At 38.5% G+C, this 21,109-nt stretch overlaps 1 protein-coding gene across 2 annotated transcripts in view; it reads left to right on the forward strand.

Annotated features, from left to right (window-relative positions):
• TNIP3 (TNFAIP3 interacting protein 3) overlaps positions 1–21,109 on the forward strand; it is a 109,941-nt gene that overhangs the window by 63,497 nt on the left and 25,335 nt on the right. For both annotated transcript variants that reach the window (XM_010346716.2, XM_010346714.2), the window contains exons 4-7: positions 11,093–11,179; positions 15,223–15,303; positions 17,593–17,658; positions 19,058–19,189. In XM_010346716.2, coding sequence (XP_010345018.1) covers positions 11,093–11,179; positions 15,223–15,303; positions 17,593–17,658; positions 19,058–19,189 — 366 coding nt within the window. The remainder of the gene's footprint in view (positions 1–11,092; positions 11,180–15,222; positions 15,304–17,592; positions 17,659–19,057; positions 19,190–21,109) is intronic.

Consider the following 21,109-nt stretch of genomic DNA (forward strand, 5'->3'; position numbering starts at 1 on the left):
CATCATGGTGGCTTTGTTTACACTGTGAGGGTAAAACCGTTTACTCAAGCCTCAGCAGTGGCAGGCACCCCTCCCCGCAGAAGCTCCAGCATCCCTCAGACTGCTGTGCTGGCAGTGAGGATTTCAGACCAGTGGCTCTTAGCTTGCTGGGCTCTGTGGGGATAGGACCAGCTGAGCGAGACCACTTGTCTCCCTGGCTTCAACCCCCTTTCCAGGGGAATGAACAGTCCTGTCTCTCCAGTGTTCCAGGCACCACTGGGGTATGAAACAAACAAACAAACAAACTCCTGCAGCTAGCTCAGTTTCTGCCCAAACGGCCACCAAATTTTGTGCTTGAAACCCAGGGCCTTGGTGGTATAGGCACCAGAGAGTCTCCTGGTCTGCTGGTTGTGAAGACCGTGAGGAAAGCACATTATCTGTGCTGGATAGCACAGTTCCTCATGGCATGGTCACATATGGCACAGTCCCTCATGGCTTAGTCTCTCACGGCTTCCCTCAGCTAGGAGAGGGAGCTTTGCAACCCCCCGTGCTTCCCAGGTGAGACAACGCCCCACTCTGCTTTGGCTCTCCCTTCATGGGCTACACCCACTGTCCAGCCAGTCCTAATGAGATGAACTGGGTACCTCAGTTGGAAATGCAGAAATCGTCCACCTTCTGTATTGATCTTGCTGAGAGGTGCAGACCAGAGCTGTTCCTACTCATCCATCTTGCCAGCAATCCACAACAAAAATTATTTTTATCTTATTTATCTTATTGGGAGAGAGACATAACTCACAACGTATGTAAATATGTTTTCTTATAGGACTTTAGAATAAGTAGCAAAAAAATGAGATCAATTATTTTTTTCCCAGTGAGGAAGATAGCTATTCTGATTACTTTTTAAAATAAATGTTTGTAATTTAAAATGAGTTAGCAAATGTTTGCAATTTTTCAGGCTAGCATTTTTTTTTTAAGTCAGGCTTATTTTCAGACAAAACACTCCTGATACGTGTTCTTCGTATCACCCATGTGTTGAGTCCTCACCATAGCCTTTCCATATACCTACATCATTTTTATATGCACATGTTCTTTCTTAATCTTTAAAAATTTTGTTTATTATTATTATTTTAGAGACAGCATCTCACTCCATCACCCAGACTGGGGTTTGGTGGTGCAATCATTACTCACTATAACTTCAACCTCCTGGGGTCATGTGGTTTCCCCAACTCAGCCTCCCAAAGTGATGCAATTATAGATGTCACCCATCATGCCTAGTCTCTTAATTTTTATAATTATAACTTTTGGTATTTAAACATGGTGTCTAAATCTATAGACAGAGTGCTGAAATGTATTCCGTCAGGAAGAAGGTAGTTCTGTTTCACCTGAAGTATCCACGCTAATCAGGACAATCCCTTGGCAAGAATGATGCAGAAAAGATTCCATTATAAATGGATTGGTCCCCTCTAATGTTCAGATTTTATATTCAGAAAATAGAAAATACATCTGAGATGTGCATTTTGCTCATTTTCCTAATCTAGTATTTGGCACAATACTTGGTCCACAGACCATAATCAGTAAGTATTTAATATAAGAGTGCATAGACTGGCTTGGCACAATGGCTCATGCCTGTAATCCCAGCACTTTGGGAGGCCCAGGTGGGTGGATTACTTGAGGTCAGGAGTTCAAGACCAGCTTGACCAACATGATGAAAGTTTATCTCTACTAAAAATTCAAAAAAATTAGCCAGGCATGGTGCTGTGCACCTGTAATCCCATCTGCCCAGGAAGCTGAGATATAAGAATTGCTTGAATTCAAGAGGCAGAGGTTGCAGTGAGCTAAGGTCACAACATTGCACTCCAGCCTGGGCAACAGAGCCAGACTCCATCTCAAAAAACAAAATTTAAAAAAAAGAGTGCATATGTAAATGAAGGTGAGATCAACACATGAGCAAAGTACAAGAGAAAAACAAAATGATCTGCATTGCTATAAATTGATCAGGGGCTAATTTCCTTCCAGAGAAAAGAATTTTCTGACCACTACAGTTTTTAAAGGCTGAATGTCTCTTTTCTGAACACTAATTTCTATTTTGGAAATAGACATTAATCTCTAGGCAAGCAGTGGTGGGAATTTGGCAAGATTTTGTTTGGATACAATGTTAAAGGTCAAACCACCTCATATCTAGCCCCTCAAAACACTTAATTCCCATAAAACTTTCCTGAATCATATTCCTAATGGCTTAGGCTCTTGTATTGCTTCTCTATCATTGGTAAATGATGTCCCCTGCAATAATTTTAGGAGTGTTATTTATGTCTACTCACATAGATAAAAGGTTCTTTAGGGGAAGTAAACCAGGAAAACTAAATGAGCTCTGATATGGGTTCAGCCACCCACTTTTCACATCATACTTGTGAGCAAGTCATTTGCCATCTCTAAACTCAACTCTGTCCTCATTAACATCAAAGATGCCTCTTCTTACAGAGCTGTTACAACGTTCAGATTGAAGCAAATAAAGTATTTTAAACCACATAACTCTTTAGTACAACATAGTAATTTTCTTTGTTTTCTTAACTAAATTTAGTTCCATTCTAGGACCTCTAGCTTGTCCTTTGGAAAACAATTTAACTAGTTGACAGAGAAAATTTCAGTCATTTCAGTGTTTTCTCGGGCAATTTATGTTTTCTGTACAGTGGTATGCAAGAATTCTTCCCTGTGTGAAAGGACAGGTTTTGTGAAATAATCTGGGGGAAATAGGGTTATCAGATGTAGCATATAGAAATATAGGATGCCACCTAAGTTTAAATTTTATATAAATAGCAGAATACTGTAAGGAACAAGCATACAAAAAATTGTTCTCTGTCTGAAATTCAAATTTGACTGGACATTCCGTATTTTTCTGGCAACTTTGGGGTAGAGGCATCTGGGCTACAGTGATCCCCCATCTGACACTGCCATTGGCACTGATGTAGTCTATCTCTTACGGGGTTTTTCATTGGCCTGTATCCTCACTGGCAATCACTAAAGCTTCCAGGTCACTCAGAACATCTCTTGTCCTTAGGGTCATATGCTTACAGTATATATTCCTCAATTTGACTCTGAGGCACCCCCAAACCCTCAGTTGGCCAATCTTTCATCTTTCCCAGGAATATAGAGAATTTCTGGCTCTGCTTCCATACCACTCTAGGGTTGAGTTTTCTCAGGACCTCTCTATGCAGACAAGTCATAAGGCCATGTCATAGCTGTGTACCATGGTGGTGTGGAGAAATTCTCTTACAGACTCATATCTTCCCTGGACTTAACCCAGGGAATAAGGCTGGAGCTGACTCTGCTCTTTGATGTTCAGTGTAAGCAGTTTGAAGATGATAGATAAGTATCTAGAAGTAGGGGAATTAGGGCCAGGTGCCATGGCTGACACCTGTAATCCCAGCATTTTGGAAGGCCAACGCAATACTCTCTTTCCTTAACTCATTTTCATTTTCCTCAGGCATGAAACCTCTACTCTACTGGGGCAGATGGTGAAAGTGGTAAAGACAGGTTACATTGACTGTTCTTCTACTCATTTTTTTAAAATCAGGTATAATTAGTATAAGTTTTTATGCCTTCAGACTTTTCCCCTAACATTTAATCATGAACATTTCAAACATGTAGCAAAGTTGAAAGCATTATATGGTATACACACGTATACCCACCATCAAAATTCTGCCATGAACATGAACATTTTACTCTACTTGTTCACCATGTATTCATCCATCTATTCACCCCTCTTTTAATCCATCAACTCGTGTTTCTTTTTGAAGCATTTCAAAATAAATTGCACAAAATAAATTAGCATAAAATCTTTAAAAATGGTTTTGAAAACATTAGCTCTTGAAATTAAAATGTTTGATTTTCAAGATGGTTTCTGTAGTTGAAGAGGCTATTTTGAAATGCAAATGCCAAACAGAAGCGGTTTTCCTCTTTTTATTATATGACAAACTTAATCTGACAAAAGATATCCCTTACTGGCAAGGCACGGTGGCTCATGTCTATAATCCCAGTACTTTGGGAGGCCAAGCTGGGCGGATCACCTGAGGTCAGGAGTTGGAGACCAGCCTGGCCAACACGGCAAAACCCCATTTCTACTAAAAGTACAAAAGTTAGCAGGACGTGGTGGCAGGCATCTGTAATCCCAGCTACTTGGGAGGCTGAGGCAGGAGAATTTCTTGAACCTGGGAAGCGAAGGTTGCAGTGAGCTAGATCGCACCACTGCCCTCCAGCCTGGGCAACAGAGCAAGATTCCTTCTCAAAAAAAAAAAAAAAAAAAAAAAAAAAGATATCTCCTACCTAGTGAAGAAAGAATTAGCTACATACAACAAAAGAACAGTGTGTGTTTTGGGGGATCATAAGTTAATACTAACTTACAAGATGTTACAAAGCACCATGAAAATGTAGAAACTATTATTAAGTATCACAGTTCCACCTTTTAAAAATTTTCCCATAGCATATCTCATTGTTTGTATTATTTATTTATTAAATATTAATCAAAATCAAGTAAATAATTTTAAGAGGCATTTGTATGATGGCTAAAGAATATTGATTAGGTAGCCAAAATAGGATAAGGTAGAATATTTGCCTATACAATGAATAAAAAGAAAATACACAGAAACAAGCCAGCTCTTTAAATATGTGTTAACAGTCCTACTTGATCATTTCTGGTTTGGAGGCAAAGTCTATAAATTTGTGTATCCCTGTGGTCATTCTGTGTTCTGGACTGGGTTCTGAAAACCAGGGCTGTGCTATGATTTTGTACTGTAGATTCATACATAAACGGACTCATTCACTAAAAATGTATTGTACTACTACTCTGTACCTTGTAGGTACTGTGATAGTTCCCAAGGTTAAAATAATAAATACTGACCTCATCTTCAAGAAGCTTATAGCATCTCAGGGGAGAAAGGTACATAAAATTAACAACTGCTTTACAATAAGGGCTAGAGTTGATGCTTCAGAAAGCACTGTGAGATCATAAAGAAGGAAATAGCTAACTCCAGTCTGGAGGACCAGAGGAGTCTTCACAGAGGAGCTGATGGTCAAGGTGGGTCAAATTATTTACCACTTTGTGGGACACTGAGAAATCTTTAAACATGGATTTCACAAAATCTGCAGTTTTATAGAGACTACAGACTCATCAACAAAAGCCGATTTGCCTTCTAATGTATCTGATGTGCACTAAAACCTAAAAGTGTGTAATCGAAACAGACTGCAAGCAACAACACTGTATTACATAGGAGCACTGTTTCAGAGTTCCAGCCAGGAGGGACACAAGCATCTATCCCCCAAGAGGCTATGGAATTGGTGACAGCCCTGTCCCCTGACTCTGCTAGTTCAAAACCAGGTTTGGGGGATCAAAGAGAGGTGATGTACTAGTTGGAAGCCAAAAAGTTGAAGTTTCTGATCTTTAGATCTTATAATCTCTTGAGAAGATATCTGATTTGGGAACACTATAAATTTGTTTTTGGGTAAGGAAGGCAATTTGCGTGTGTCTGAGTCTCACATGAACATGCACAGGCACTAAAAGAGCACTACTTCAGGCTTGAGAAATACAGAGTGAACACGACACATGAAAGTCGCTATCATGGAGTTTACAGTCTATAGCAGGCATCCCCAAACTACGGCCTGCAGGCCGCATGTGGCCCCCTGAGGCCGTTTATCCGCCCCCGCTGCCGCACTTCAGGAAGGGGCACCTCTTTCATTGGTGGTCAGTGAGAGGAGCACAGTATGTGGCGGCCCTCCAACGGTCTGAGGGACAGTGAACTGGCCCCCTGTGTAAAAAGTTCGGGAACGCCTGATCTATAGTGTCAGGAGACAATCAACAAAAAGAAAAAAATATAGTGCTGTGGAAAAACAAAGCAGGAAAGGTGACTGGAAAGTGCTGGAGCAGAGCGCAATTTTAAATTGGGAGGCCAAGTAAAGACTCAATAAATAGATGTCACTTACACCATTACCTGTCAAAGGTGAGAGGATGTACCATGTAGACATCTAGGGAAAAGACAGTTTCAGGCAAGAGAGAACAAGTTTAAGGGGCAACCATGTTGCCAGGACATGGTGCAGAATAGGGTAACAGGAGGATACCAAGAATGAGGTCAGAGAGGCCTGGGCTAGATTGTGTAGGACCTTGCTAGCCACTAGAAAGAGTTCTGCTTTCACTCTGAGTGAGATGGGAAGCCACTGAAAGGTTCTGAGCAGAGGAGTGACCTGAAATGACATTTTAAAACCCTCACAGTGGCCACTGCATTAATAATGGGGAAGGGGGAATAGGAGCAAAAATAGATGCAGGAAAGCCCTTAGGTTAGTGCAATAATCCAGCTAAGAGATGATAGTGAGTTGGTGTCAATGCAAAAATTGCCAATCATCCTGCCCAAGTTTACATAACTAGCAAGTGATGGAACCAGGTTTGACACACAGCCAGAGATCAGTCACTGCTGGACATGCTCTTAAAAATGTTCCTGTGAACAAAATCAGGAGGCAAATATTAACGTCCTCACTTTGAAAAAGTTATTAAAAGGCATTTTTTTTTTAGAAGCTGAGGTGGGAGGATCAATTGAGGTCAGGAGTTCAAGACCAGCCTTGGCAATATAGTGAGAATCCCAGCTCTACAAAAAATTAAAAGATAAAAATAGCCAGGTGTGGTGGTACATATCTGTAGCTACTCAAGAGGCTGAGGCAGCTGGATTGCTTGAGCCCAGGAGTTAGAGGTTACAGTGAGCTGTCATTGTTCCAGTGTACTCCAGCCTGGACTACAAAAATGTATCAGAGCAGTGGCTCACACCTGTAATCCCAGCACTTTGGGAGGCTGAGGCAAGTGAATCACAAAGTCAGGAGTTCAAGACCAGCCTGGCCAATATGGTGAAACCCCGTCTCTACAAAAATACAAAAGAATTAGCCTTGCATGGTGGCATATGCCTGTAATCCCAGCTACTTTGGAGGCTGAGGCAGGAAAATTGCTTTAACCCAGGAGGTGGAGGGTGCAGTGAGCCAAGATCCCACCAGTGCACTCCAGCCTGGACAGTAAGAGACACTCCATCTTAAAAAAAAAAAAAAAAAAAAAAAAAAAAAAAGGTAAGTTTATTTCACCTTGCCACTTGCTCATTAAACTGAGAAGTCTCTAGACTCTTGTGGTAATATGCTGCTCTCCTGCCTGTATATATTTTTTAAAAGGCTAAAAAATGTTCAGCTAGATTGGATACAGGATGTAAGAGGAATAAGAGTCAAAGACGACTACAAGATTTTCTATCTGGAGAATAAAAGGTGTTATTAATTGTAACGGGGAAGGCAAGTTTTGCAGGGAAAATCATAAGCTAAGTTTTTGTGATCGAACAAGACAGGTGAAGAAGGAGGTAACTATTATACATATAAGCAGAGGTGACAAGTAGGCAATTAATATAGGAGTCTGGAGTCCGGGTAGGGGTATGGTCCATTCCTAGCGCCCCTGGTGCACTGATTGCTAAATATTTTGATTGTCACAAGCTGTTAAAATAAACATTTTGAATATTACTTTCACCAATTTATATTAACCACACTGCAGATTCTAATTTCTCCTATTTAATGCGTGGTGTACTAAAAGCACTTTAAAAAACACTTTGATCATGTAATTCCTTTGCCCAAAGGTCTTTAGTAACTCCCTATGGCCTATAAGGTCAACATTGCTTTACCTGAAATTAAAATATTTTAGGATTTTATCCAAATCACTTTTAGAAATACCACATGGACCCCACTAGAGTTAAACTGGACTTGTCAGAACCCTGCATACTTAGGTTTGCCCAGTTCTGTTCTGTTTCTCACATTGCTCCCTGTACAGCATTTATACCTCAGCTTTCATTCTCTATCAAAATCCTATTTACCCTTCAAGACCCAACAGAAACTCTGACTCTTTCATTCGCTGTTAAAGCTGAGAATGAGCACTCTCTCCTATGAATTCTTACAGGCCTTATTGTCTCTACCATTTATTTCCTGGTTTTCATTTACTGTTTAGTTTTTCAAATATATAGATTGAAACACACACGTATGTATGTGCGTGTACATTTCCTCATAAGCAGGGACTTTTGCTTTTGTTTTCTTTTGGAGCCCACATAATGTCAAGCACATAGTGAGTGATGCATAAATTGTGGGTTGTCCTTTCCTTTTGTCATATTATTTGTTCCCTAAATAATTTGAGTGATGGTCCTATCTTTAGAGCCAAATTATTATTACCATCTAAGCTCAGATAGCAACCATAGGAGAAGAACACTATTACCATCCCACTGTATAAATGTGGAAATTGAGCCTTAGAGACCTTAAGCATCTTAGATGTTTAGATAACCAAAGTCACAAGCAGTAAGTGGTAGAGCCAAGATGTGAATCCAGATGATCTAATTCTAGAGCTTTCCCATCTACATAGCACATACACTTAAAAATTCATGCAAATAGATTCAGGAAGCAAATAAGGTTTTTCAACTCCCATTCTAAAAGGATATAAAAGGAAAAAAAACACGTTTCTTTTACCTGCCAAAGCATGCCTCCAAGAATTTATAGAAATGTGATCCTCTCTTCTTGGACTAATTTTGATATAATTTATGGTCCAGAATGATGGTTACAGACCAGTGACTGGTAGTCTTCATTTCTTTATCAAATTTCTCTCTGTTAATCTTAATTTTCTTTCTTCTATATAATATTTTAGCGACTTCAGAAATAATGACTTCACAATAGCCTTGGAAACATAGAGTGACACCTCTGTTTCTCTGAAAGTAATTTCAGCTAGTGAGACTTGTCATGAAACAAAGCTTAACTAAAAGCCAGACTCTTAAAATATATGGCATAATGTGAGAGGGATGGAGGTGAGGTGAAGAGAGCATATGTAACAGAAAAGACCCATTTCATTCTTAGGGATGGGCTACTGGAAGTCTCATTTTTCTGAAACAAAACTTGTGGTTCTTCAGAAGAGTCATTATTTATTCATAAATGACCACATGGCTCTCTTGAGCTAATAGAAAATCTGTTTGCTGTTTATCTGCATAGCAGAAGAGACAAAGGAATTGTAACGAAAGATGAAAAGGGATAGAATTTCCATTTAATAGAAGCCATCACACCTAAAAACGTATGTGTATCAGGGATACTTTACAGGGGAGACTAAAAAGGCACAATGCTAAGGATGGTATTTCCTGCCAAGGAAATGTTCTTCTGACCCACTTTTCTAGGTCAATGTTACCATATCCGCTAGATTATTACTACCAAATACAAAGTTAAGGCTGAAGGGAACCTTAAACTATATAAAACTACAGGGTGTATATGTGCCTGGTTATGTTTCAGAAGAAAAATATTTTTATGATAAAGTTTTTTCTTTTATTTTCTGATGAGCAGATTTTAGTGTTGATAAAGTGTCAGTTCAGGAAATTGCTGCTTTTGTACCCTAAAGTCAGATCTTATGTGAGTTATAACTTTTACTTTCAGTACTCTGAATGAACAATTTGATCCCCATTTGTATTTTTGGATTTTGGTTTAAGGCAGCGTCCCTCCCTTTCACTCAACTATAGTCCTTGTTTTGCAAAACAAGAAACTAGAAGAAGGTAAACACACACACATGCAAAATGTTCATCAGTTTGCTATATCATTATATAGATATTCATCCATTGATTCATGTAGCAAAATGTGTTGAACGCCTGCTGTGTGCCTGACAGCTCAGTGCCTGGGTACTGTGAACACAGAGATGAACCAAGGAACATGGAAATATGTAATTGTAATACATGGTGAAGTGCTCTGCTTAGCTGATTAGAGAAGGCCAAGAGAAGGTCAGAAGAAAAGAGAAGCATTAACTGTAGGTTTTCCTGGTCACAGGGTTGGATGGAGTGCCCAGAGAGGAGACATCTGAGTGGGTAAGAACAGCATGCACAGGGATCAGGGGCATAGAACCATACCACTGACTTCAGGAAAGGGAGGTTGGTCAGGATGACTGGAGCACAGGGGAGAGTTGGAGAGTAGGGGGAGATGTTCAGGAGAAACTGGAGGGCCAAATGTTGAACACTCAATCATTTCCTTTTGAAGAGTTGGAATTTTAGGCTTTATCATATATATGGAGATATATATATATATATATATGGATATCTCATAGGCAGGTCTAATGAAGTTAAATGAATGACTGTACATTTTTTTTCTGTTTTTAGTTACACATTCTTTCCTTTTTTGTATCCCTCACCTCTTTTTTTGCTCCAAGTCCAAAATGAGGTCTTCTGTTCCATCCGGGTCCATTTATGTAGCTCCAAGTATCTACCATTTCCACACTTTTATCTGTACTACTCAGTAGTGTTCCATTACCTCAAGGCCCCTAAAATGACAGCAGTCAACTAATTAAAACTAAACTGTTTCTCCAAAAGATTTCATTTCAAATGAGTCATGGAGACAATCTAGACTTGATCTATAGAAAAGAAGAGTCTTAAACGTGAAAGGCAAGTTTAACCTTTCTGCCAATATAGAAGATTAGATTTGCAAACAATGCCCATTTTTCTTTACAATGAATTATTTTCCCTTTTATTTCCATAAGCGTTAGTGGCACTTACAGAATTATATATGACTCATTAAATTCTACCAAGCTATACTCACATTTAGAAGGCACTGCCAGAAAATCTTGCCTTTAGGGAAACCGAGCTGTCAAAAAGTCAACAGTTACCTAATTGCTCTGGGAAATACAATGAATTTATAGCAGTTAGGCTACTGAGGAAAGAGTTGGATTGCCCAGGCTTTCTGTGGTGGAGAACTTCCTCCTCCAGTGGGAGAAACTGCCAGTAAAGGAAGAAAGATGATTTACATACCATAGTAAGGCTAATCTGCCCGAGGTCTTAGTCACAGCCTGCCTATTTGAGACATCCTGGAAAATCCCTATTTGGAAGAGAAGAAAAGTTAAAATCACGGTTGCTGTGCTTATCACTTTATTCTGTGTAATTCCTATCCAGAGTCACTTCTGTTCATTTTTAATGCACATCTGTTGCTATTATTTTCTATTATGAGTTAATGGTGATGCGTGGTTTTTGAATTGTGTGTATTTGCTTTCACCCTAAAATATATCGTAAGATACCTATTTTTTCTATTTTTCTTTCTGCTTTCCAAGACTCCAGGAAAAACAGTTTCCATGGCACATTTTGTACAGAACACATCTAGAATGATTGCTGCAGAAAGTTCCACGAAGCATGAAGAGGTAAGAACATACTTCTAGATGAGTTGATCACATCTAGCATTACTGGTTAATTGTGCACTTATTAGTAAAAACAGAAATGGCAAGTTTGCTTTCTTTGGCTAAGATTTGCTGTATATTTTTAACTAATATGACTTAACATAGAAAAAAATATCTAAGTAACTGGTACATCGCCTTTAACCCCACTGGACTTAAATTCCTTTCAGCCTTCCAGTTCTGTGGGTTCCTTATTTTATTCTTGATTTAGAGGTATTTAGTTCTATATAAAATCTAAGAAAGAATACTATATTGGTGTGGTTAGAAATAGAACATATTGTAACAATAGATTATGTGTAGTAACATTTTAATTTATTTACAACTGGTACCATAGATTTTGTTCAGCAACAGAGACTACTATTAATTGAATGAATGAATTCAAATATTTTCTAAGTTTTATTTTAGAGATAACCAAGACATAATGGGAAACTAAGTGGTACCTCCTGTTCATTTAGATTTTTTAGTAGTGTCAGACTTTGAATACATTGGTAAGGATGTTATCATAGAGAAAGAAGTGCCCACATGCTCTGAATACAAATTCTACTTAAAGGGAATAATTATAGAAAATTATTTATAGGAAATAACTGTTCTGTAAGCAGCCCTTACTAGAAACAATGGCTGAAAACCTTGGTAGTTACTGCAAATCAGATAACTTCATTAGAAACTGCAAAGCAAAGCAAATACAAATGAAAAGGTCCCCCAAACCTTTGTATTTGATTAATTTTGCTTTATTCTATAGAAACCTGAGACATATGAACTATGGCAAAATGTTGATTAATGTCCAGAGTAAGCTCTGGTGATACATTTGTGACTTACATGCCGTTTTTATTCTATATGTTTTCTATCTTTCCTCCCTCTTATCCTCCCCTACTTATGACTGAATATTACTTATGAATTTCAAAAACCAGTACTCCTGCAGTTGCAAATAGATTCTCTTGCAGATTTGGTATCTAGCTTTTCAGTAATTTTTATTTATAAAAGAAAAATCGAGGATGAAATGTATTATAATTTTCTTCCAGAGAAAATTATTTATGGGGCAAACAAAAAGCACACTGTCTCCTTCTTCCACATCTGGGTTCCCAGAAGGCAGGGACATACAAATGCCTGCCAATCACAGACTTGTCTACGTCACAAACAGAGAGGAGCCACTTTTGAGGACCCATAATTTATTCCCTAAAATGGGACTGTATTGAACTTTAATATGAATCCGGATTACCTAGGAAATGTATTAGAAATAGAGGTGTCCTGGCTGCTCTTCTTGAAATTCTGATCCATTGTTCAGGATGCTTTGTTTAGCAAGCTTAACGGTGACTTTGATGTGATCTTGTGGTAAGAACCACTGTTCTAAAATCCAGTCTTACTGTGCCCCTACTTTGCTGATGACCTCAAGATGCAGTAAGCAGGGTTGGGTCACAGCATTTTCCAGATCAAAGGCATTTAATAGTCTGTTCTAATCCAGAATGGGTCCAGTTTCTTGGAAGTCTTCCCCCAAAAAAAGAAGGTCCAGTTACAGGCCCCAACATGCTTGGCACTTGGGTTTCCATGTCACTCTTGATGCTCAGCCAGACCAGCTTCGGTCAAGAGCAAATATAATCATTCAGAGTTTATTGACCCACAGAAGACTGTCTCCTTTTAAATGTAGTCTTAATTATAACATGTGGGTAACCCCGCGTATAGGTACTGAGGAAGAAGAGCTAAACCGAATCCTGGCACAATCAGTGCCTGAAGAATATTTCAATTTGTAGTGTTACTACTACATTATTTCCTTTATATAATCCTCTATATATAATCATATATTAGTTCATAGAATGAGTACTTAAAGAATATCTTACCACTCAGTTATTTCCCTATATATATATATAAAACTATATTTTAGTTTATAATCAGAGGAATGCCTAGAGAAGACACAGTACAGAGCACGAATTAAGGAATAAGCAGCTTATAGTCAGAGGAATGTCTGGAGCAGACACAGTGCAGAGCATGATTTAAGGGAAAAACAGTTATACCAGGACAAGAATCCATGGCCCAGGCGGCAGCGTTCAGTATCATAAAGATACCTGCTGTATGGCAGGCTTGGGGCAAGAGCCACTCCTGATAAAGGAGTTGTAGGACCTTGCTCCAGTTCTTGTGGAAGGCTGCCTTCAGACCAGCAATCTCTCGGGCACCCGAGGGCTCAAAACCCCTCTGGATAATCGCACCTTGGTGACTGTGAACTTTACCAGCTCTTGTTACTGTGCTAGCTCAAAAGCATCCTCCTATAGAACTCATTGGAAGCTGCCAGGAAGTAGTGGTAGACCCTGACCACGCTGTCACTGCTGTATGACTTAAGCATCCTCCTATATTCTTAGAATTAGCATGCCCATAGATAGAGGTATTGCACACTGCACCCTCTTCACTGCGCATGGCCCACCTCCATGCCTCGGTGACCTAATGTGGCTGGACCCCTTGCTGCGCACTGTAAACCTCCTAGCCTAGGTGACCTAAAGGGGGTGGACCCCTTGTTTTATTGCTCACAACCCTATCACTAACCTTAAAGATGATTTCACTCACTACCCTGCCCCCTAACCTACACCCGATAAATACAGATGCTTCTGGACATTCGGGGCCTCGCCTGTCTCTGCTTATAGGTGGTGTGGCCCCCCTGAGCCCAGCTGTGTTTTCCTTGTATTTCTATGTCCTGTCTGTTTATTTCTCAGATCCTGCACCTCAGCACAGCATAAGGGACACCTCACAATCCTGTGGGGCACTTAGCCCTACAATAACATAGGTCTAAATAAGAAGAAGCTAAGAAAACAAAGAACAACTTCTATGCTTACATAAAATATCATCAAACTATAAAATGCTGAAACATAAGTAAACAGAGAAAATATAGAAAATACCATTTTATAAATAATTTCTAATGAAGAAATTTCCTTGGAATCCCATAAAGATTGCAAAAGACAGATTTCCTGTACATATTTCTGGCAAAGACCAACATGTTTTGAAAATATTTCATAATTGTTTATGAAAAGCTTTAAACAATTAAGTGCGCCACAATAACTATTAAGTCTGAAACCGATTACAGATTTAATAAGTACCCTCATCACCCAATTCATTGTGTTACTTATATGACTCTGATATGAGATAGTAATAAGACTATTGAATTATTATAGAGGAACCAGTCCTTCATTAAAGTAAATGTTGTTCTTAGTTGATTTAGGCAGACAGCAGACAGCTTCCATAGCTTTTGTGTTATCTTTAAATGAATACCCTCACTCCTGGAAAAAAAAAAAATGAAAAGAAAGGTGGTAAACTTTCCACTATGCCAGTAATTTATTATTAATCTAAACTTGAAATCTAGTGACTTTATTCAAGGAGCTGGCCAAAATTACACAGTACCAGATAATCTATACCCATCTCTATAACATTCTCATGTCATGGTCATTGAAGTAGTTAACTTTGTTTTGTTTTAGAATCAACTAGCTGCATTTTAGCTGTATGTGTTTGTCTCTATTCTTGATGATTCTGTCGTTCCTCTGACTTATGCTAGGTCTACTTTTCAGAATATTACTCACTTACATGTTCATGGGAACAGCTACCAAAATGACTTTTTTGAAATGTTTACCATAAAAATATCTAAAATGTATCCATGGAATTTACCTAATTTCTGAATTGTCATTTTTAAAGAAATTATTAAAATCCAAATTCATAAAATTTTAACCTCTGACTTACCCATTATAGTATATAGATATATTTATAATTTAATAAAGAATTATTTTGGTAACTAGTTTACATCAAGGATTCTAAAACATAATGTGAAGCTGATTCATCAACCAGCCACTATGAAGGACATAGGGTGTGAGGATTATTACTGCTAGAATCAGGTATTTTTATAAATCACAACAGAGAGTTGGCCAAATGCATGGGGTTTGTGAGGAACAGTACTTCTGTTTATTTTGTAAGTAGTTCCGTTTCAATTTTCTTTTGTTTTTGTTTTTGTTTTTTTTTGTTGTTGTTGTTTTTCTTTTAAGTGTGCTGAATCATCAACAAGAAAGAACTTGACAAATTCTCTTGAACAAAAGATAAAGCATTTGGAAAAACAGAGAAAAGAGGTAACTAGAAATATTCCCTAAAGCCATAAATGCCATGGATTAATGCTAAGGATAAAATAATGTATTATCTTCTGCCTTTTATTTTTTGTTATCAGGTCACAGTATTTATCTTTAAGATACTGGACTGCACTATTTTGAGAGCAAATGCTTTTTTCTTATTCACCTGTATGTCTCATACATGGTGTCTCAGAGTCTGTGCGGTGATGAATGAAAAATGACAAAGTCATAAGTCTGATAATATAATCCTAATTTTCTCAAAACTTAGATGTGTCCTCCACACAGATCAAGTGACTTTATCACCTTTATCCTTTATGCCTTGCAACTTGACACACCTTGAAACTCAAGGTTTCTTGAGTTACTTGAAAAGTCTTTAAGTATAGATGATTTAGGTGCTATGACTTCATGAATTGGGTGTCCAAACACATGGAAGTTAAGAACATTACCATAAATAAAGTTTCTACAATGTTCCTGGGCATTAACGGGTATTATTTTGAGTTTCATTTTTCTGAGCTTAATGAATGCTAGAATTTCTTTACTCTTTTAGACAGAGGAAGTAGTGAAAAGTGTAACAATTTTAGCACTGCATATATTATCAATTTTGTAATTTTTTTTTTGAGACAATGTTGCTCTGTCACCCAGGCTGGAGTGCAATGGCACAATCTCAGCTCACTGCAGCCTCTGCCTCTGGGGTTCAAGTGATTCTTGTGCCTCAGCCTCCCAGGTAGCTGGGATTACAAGCATACACAACCATGCCCAACTAATTTTTATATTTTTAGTAGAGACAAGGTTTTGCCATTTTGGCCAGGCTGGTCTCATACTTCTGTCCTCAAGCGATCTGCCCACGTCAGCCTCCCAGAGTGCTGGGATTACAGGAGTTAGCCACCACGCCCAGACTGTAATTCCTTTTCTAATTCGTTCTGTATATTACATTTTTCATGTTCTCTTCTATGGTGCCTTCTACCTTTTTTGATACTGTGAAGAATATTGTGACTTTCTGGAAAATTACTGAATTATGGCAGAGTAATGTTACTATCATATACAAATGGGAATCCCTAAAATGCCAACAGAGCAACTCCCTTGATATAATAATATTATACAGTTTTATACTAAATAATGACATGCATTTCCAGTGTAAGAGTTATCTAGTAACTGCCAGTCTAGATTCAGCAGTTTGCTTTTTCATTAGGAGAAAGTCTTGCTATTTATTTTAGTCATTGTGACTGTCTTCTCAGTGTCTGTTCCGTATTGGTAAGTGTTGGAATTTCTCTTAATGTGGAAAATTACAAACTTCCCCAACAAAAAGCTAACCACAGATCACAGCATTTCTTCTACTTCTAATTAGCAGATAGTTTTAAGATCTTTAAATTAGTCTTATGGCAAAATTATAATTTCTTGAAAATCTAAATTTTCAAAATTGTGATACTACTTGTTGAATATTTATTATAAATCATGTTAATCTTTCAAAGCACATTAGCGCAAGAAAATCATGATCAGTTATTGGAGTCTAGGCTTTGTTAACATAAATTCTGCTTTAAAAGAGCTGGAAAAATATTTCATTATAATCAGTGTAAGCACATAGAAAAATGCAAAAAAAAATTGGAAAAAGAACCTTCATGCATTAATAAATCTTACAGAAAATCATCAATACTTACAAATTTTTATCAGATTGTAGTTGGATTAGACAAAATATAAATTTAAATAACTAAAAAAAGTTAAAAGCTACTGATAAACTGTTCGGCTGACTTGTCAAGATATACATAAGACTTACTAGTTTTTCTTTTCTTTCTTTTTTTTTTTTTGAGACTGAGTCTTGCTCTGTCACTCAGGCTGGGATGCAGTGTCCTGATATTGGCTCACTGCAACCTCTGCCTCTCATGTTCAAGCGATTCTCCGGGCTCAGCCTCTTGAGTAGCTAGAACTACAGGTGACTGCCACTATGCCCAACTAATTTTTGGATTTTTAGTAGAGATAGGGTTTCACTATGTTGGTCAGAGACTCAAACTCCTGACCTCAAATGATCTGCCTGCCTTGGCCTCCCAAAGTGCTGGGATTACAGCAGGTGTGAGCTACTACACCTGGCTAATAGTTTTTCATATACAAACCAGTTATGAAAAGGTGAGAGTGTGTTCAATTTAATCATCCCGGCCCAATCAGACCTTGGTGAGAAAAAAACGTTGTCTTCATCTTGGCTTCTAAAATTTTAATAAGCTCAGAAACTAATTTCTTTTTGGTCAGATTTACAAATAGGCAGAAATTCTTTGTTGATTCACCAGATTTTAATAATTTCAGCTCCTGGAAGTTAACCAGCAATGGGATCAGCAATTTAGAAGTATGAAAGAGTTATATGAAAGAAAGGTAATCCTCTCTATTTGGCATTTTCTTTAAATCCATTATCTTAGTGGGGCCAAGTGTGTGAAGAGTTTCATTGACGTCAGCTACAAACAGCTTTGTGGATAGCCGACTGTTGGAAATGGCGGGGAGGGTGCTGAGTGTAGTATTGGCCTCGTGCCACTGAAGATTAATGAACAGTGTCAGTGAGTTGTCTTGAACATAGCTAAAGAAAGGTGCAAAAATAGCCCCCAGTGAGTTCTCAGCACATCTATCCCGGCTCATAGAGTATTCCAGCCTTACCTTTGTTACTAGAAGCTATAAACACACAAGGGTTTATGTGAGGTGAGAAATGGTTTAAAGTCCATGCTGTTTATGCCTGGTTGGCCTTAACTCTTTTTAATTAGATAGCATGAGCTATTTTCCGCAAATAAAGAAGCAAAGGGTGGTTAACAGTGAAAGTGTGAAAGAAACTGGGGCAATCCTCTCTTCGATCTAAAGCACATTTGCTCTCAAGCTTTGGTGAGAAAGGGGCTTTTGGAAGAAACCCTCCTTTAATACATAAAAAGCAATTTAGTTAAAATTATTCTATCATCAAAAAGAAACAAAAAGAGAAAGTAAATTCCTCTAAACAATTCAGTGTTAAGAAACTTGATCGTAACTATTATAATATAGCAACATTGTTCCTTTCCTTCTCATTTTGTTACCCAGAAGCATTGAATTTAGAAGGTGCAAGATAATGTTCCCCTTGCAGCAGGCGATGGTTAGGCAGCCTTGCAATATTTCTGCTGGGGCAATCCGGGTCTCTAAACGTTAAAGAAGATGATCCCAGAGAGAATGCTTACACTGCTTTCCCGAAGCCCTGCAGGTGTATGAAGACAGGGTGTTAATGATGGCTATAATCCCCATCTGGGAAGAAGTACCCATCTCTAAGATTCTCCCTCTGGACTGTGGTCACTCTGAGGACCTGTCACTCTGTCATCAGAGTGATTTGACACCTAGTTGAAGGTCAAGTGCTGCAAATTACTGATAAATCAAAGGCCATGTCTGTTTTTCTCTGGTGTAGGCATATTCTACCTAACCTGCTGCCCCTCACTACCTTTTCCAGACCAGGTCAGGCTCACCTGAAGAGTTGAGACTAGGCTAAGAAACCTAGAGAACCCTCTGGGTGTGGTCTTTAATTCCCTCTGAAGTAGGGGTGGTTTGAAGAAAAGGAAGAGCTGGAGGCTGTTTTGAGGCAAGGCCAAGCTCCCTTTTGAATGCGAATGTCCCTGTCTGCGTTAGGGACGGTGGGAAGTAGAACCTCTCCTTAGGGGACGTCCCGGAGAGGTGCGTTTCCGTTCAAAGCGCATAGCCTGGGAACAAATCCAGGGACGTGTGAACTTCAGAGAAAGTGCCTGCAGCTCTCTGTGAACGACCTCCTCAGGTGGCAGAGCTGAAGACGAAACTGGAAGCCGCAGAAAGACTCCTCAGCACGCGGGAGAAGGAGCGGCATCAGAGCCAGAGAGAGGTCGGCAGGCAGCGCGACTGGACCCGGGACCGGCTGCAGCGGGAGGAGGTGGGCGAAGCCCGGGTGCCCGGGGGATCTGAGTAAAAGCTGGGGACGAGTTTTGGGGGGTGAGGAGCGGGACTGGTTTCCTGTAGAAAACCTACCGTTTTATTAAAAACGACTCACTACTGAGCAACGACCGATGTGCAAGGGTGTACGGGTTACGCAAGTCCCCCAGAGCCATGAACTAGGGTCACTTCTCTAGAATAAGAAGGAACGAGATTCTCTGCTGGCTTCCTCCTGGGTTGCATAAATAGGCAGTCAGTCATTCGCCAGGCCCTTCTAGGAAGGAGGAAACTGATCCACAGATTTGCTAAAATCTCTAGAGCATTTCAGCCTAAGAGAAAATTATTTTTTTTCTTTTGCTTTTATTCGTTATTTATTATTTTCATTAGTAGCGTTCATAATAATAATATGGCGATACCTTGTATTTGTGCGGTAGCTTTCCAGCTTACAGAGAGATTTACATATGAAGTTTTACATCTGCGACCATAAATTTATGACATTTTTAAAAGCCTTCATCCTCAGCCCACTTGTGAGCAAAAGAGTATTTTTGCTATATTAAAGATGAGAAAGCTGAGATGTAAACAAATTGATTTGCTAACGTTGGTAAATAGAAATTTGAACCCAGCCTCCGGATTCTAAAGCTCCATCAGCCCCTTGCTGAGAACTTGAATGGTGACAATTGAGATGACAGTTTTTCCTAAAGAATACTCTTTTTCTTCCTGGTTTTACTTTCCATTGTTGGATTTTATGGATATTGTAGAGTATGGGAGGAAACCTTAAACTCTAACGGCCTCTTGTTATTTTAGGTATAGTAAGAAAAAACAAAAAGTGTTAGACTCAGGGGAGGTCTTATCGCTGATATCATGAGGCATTGACATTTTAACACATGTACAAATTTTAAGGTAAAATCTACAATCACCGCAGACAATGTCAGACAGGTTTTCCTACCTTGCTAGAATGTCTTTGTCACAGTGAGTCAGTAAAATAGAGTTTAGCAACACTCTCTTTCTGCCATGTGGCTGTCGTTTCCTTTTCCAGTTACACCCGAGCCAGGAATCTGAGCAATTTTTCTCTCATGCAGTTGAGACCGTTTTCTCATTGGGAATAATTTTCTCCTAAATTATGCTAAATTCGAAAGTAATTGGTTTATTTTCTAAGTATATAGAGTCTTTCTATTTAAATAAAAGCAAGTAGAAATATTTTCCCTTTTAAATAAAGTAAATTACCTGAAGTGGATTTCTTAAATTTAATAATTGTATTGGGAAATATTACTTACTCAAATAACACACTTTAACACATATATTAGCTATTTTTGTATCTTGATTTACCTACTTTCTGCAATATTTATTTTACTGCGTTAAAGTCTCAATGTCATTAAGAATCCAATTTACTTCACAAAAAGTTTACTATTTATTACGCAAAATTAAGAGAGAGGATATACTGTCTGAATCTAAAGCCTGTTGGTGTTTAAGCAGCTAACCTTCAGTTGTTTAAAACTCTGCATTTCTGGATGATAATCTAAAACATGCAGGAGTAATGACAGTCGGACTAGTTGATTTCTACCTTTTAAAAATGATAAACGCAACAATATGGTGCTCTAAATAATGATCTGTAGTGAAGGGTGTTATTTGCCTAAAAATTATTCTCTTTTCCCTCTTTCTAATACGGAATGATACAGGACTGAGCTTTGAGATATTTAGTACTGTTTACCTACAATGCCAGTTTTTTCTTTTTAAGATAATCAGCTATTTTTCTCAATCACTTATCCATCACCTAGTAACAGTACATAGGAACTTGCTTATCCTGCAGACTCATTTATTTGACCATTTAAAGTAAGAATTAGGAATTCTGATTTTTGTTGTTGTTGTTCTAGGGTCACAAAACCTAAGATACTTCAGTGATTCTGATAAAAGTAAGATTCAT

Source organism: Saimiri boliviensis, chromosome 3, assembly GCF_048565385.1.
Source record: "Saimiri boliviensis isolate mSaiBol1 chromosome 3, mSaiBol1.pri, whole genome shotgun sequence".
NCBI classification, from domain to species: Eukaryota; Metazoa; Chordata; class Mammalia; order Primates; family Cebidae; genus Saimiri; species Saimiri boliviensis.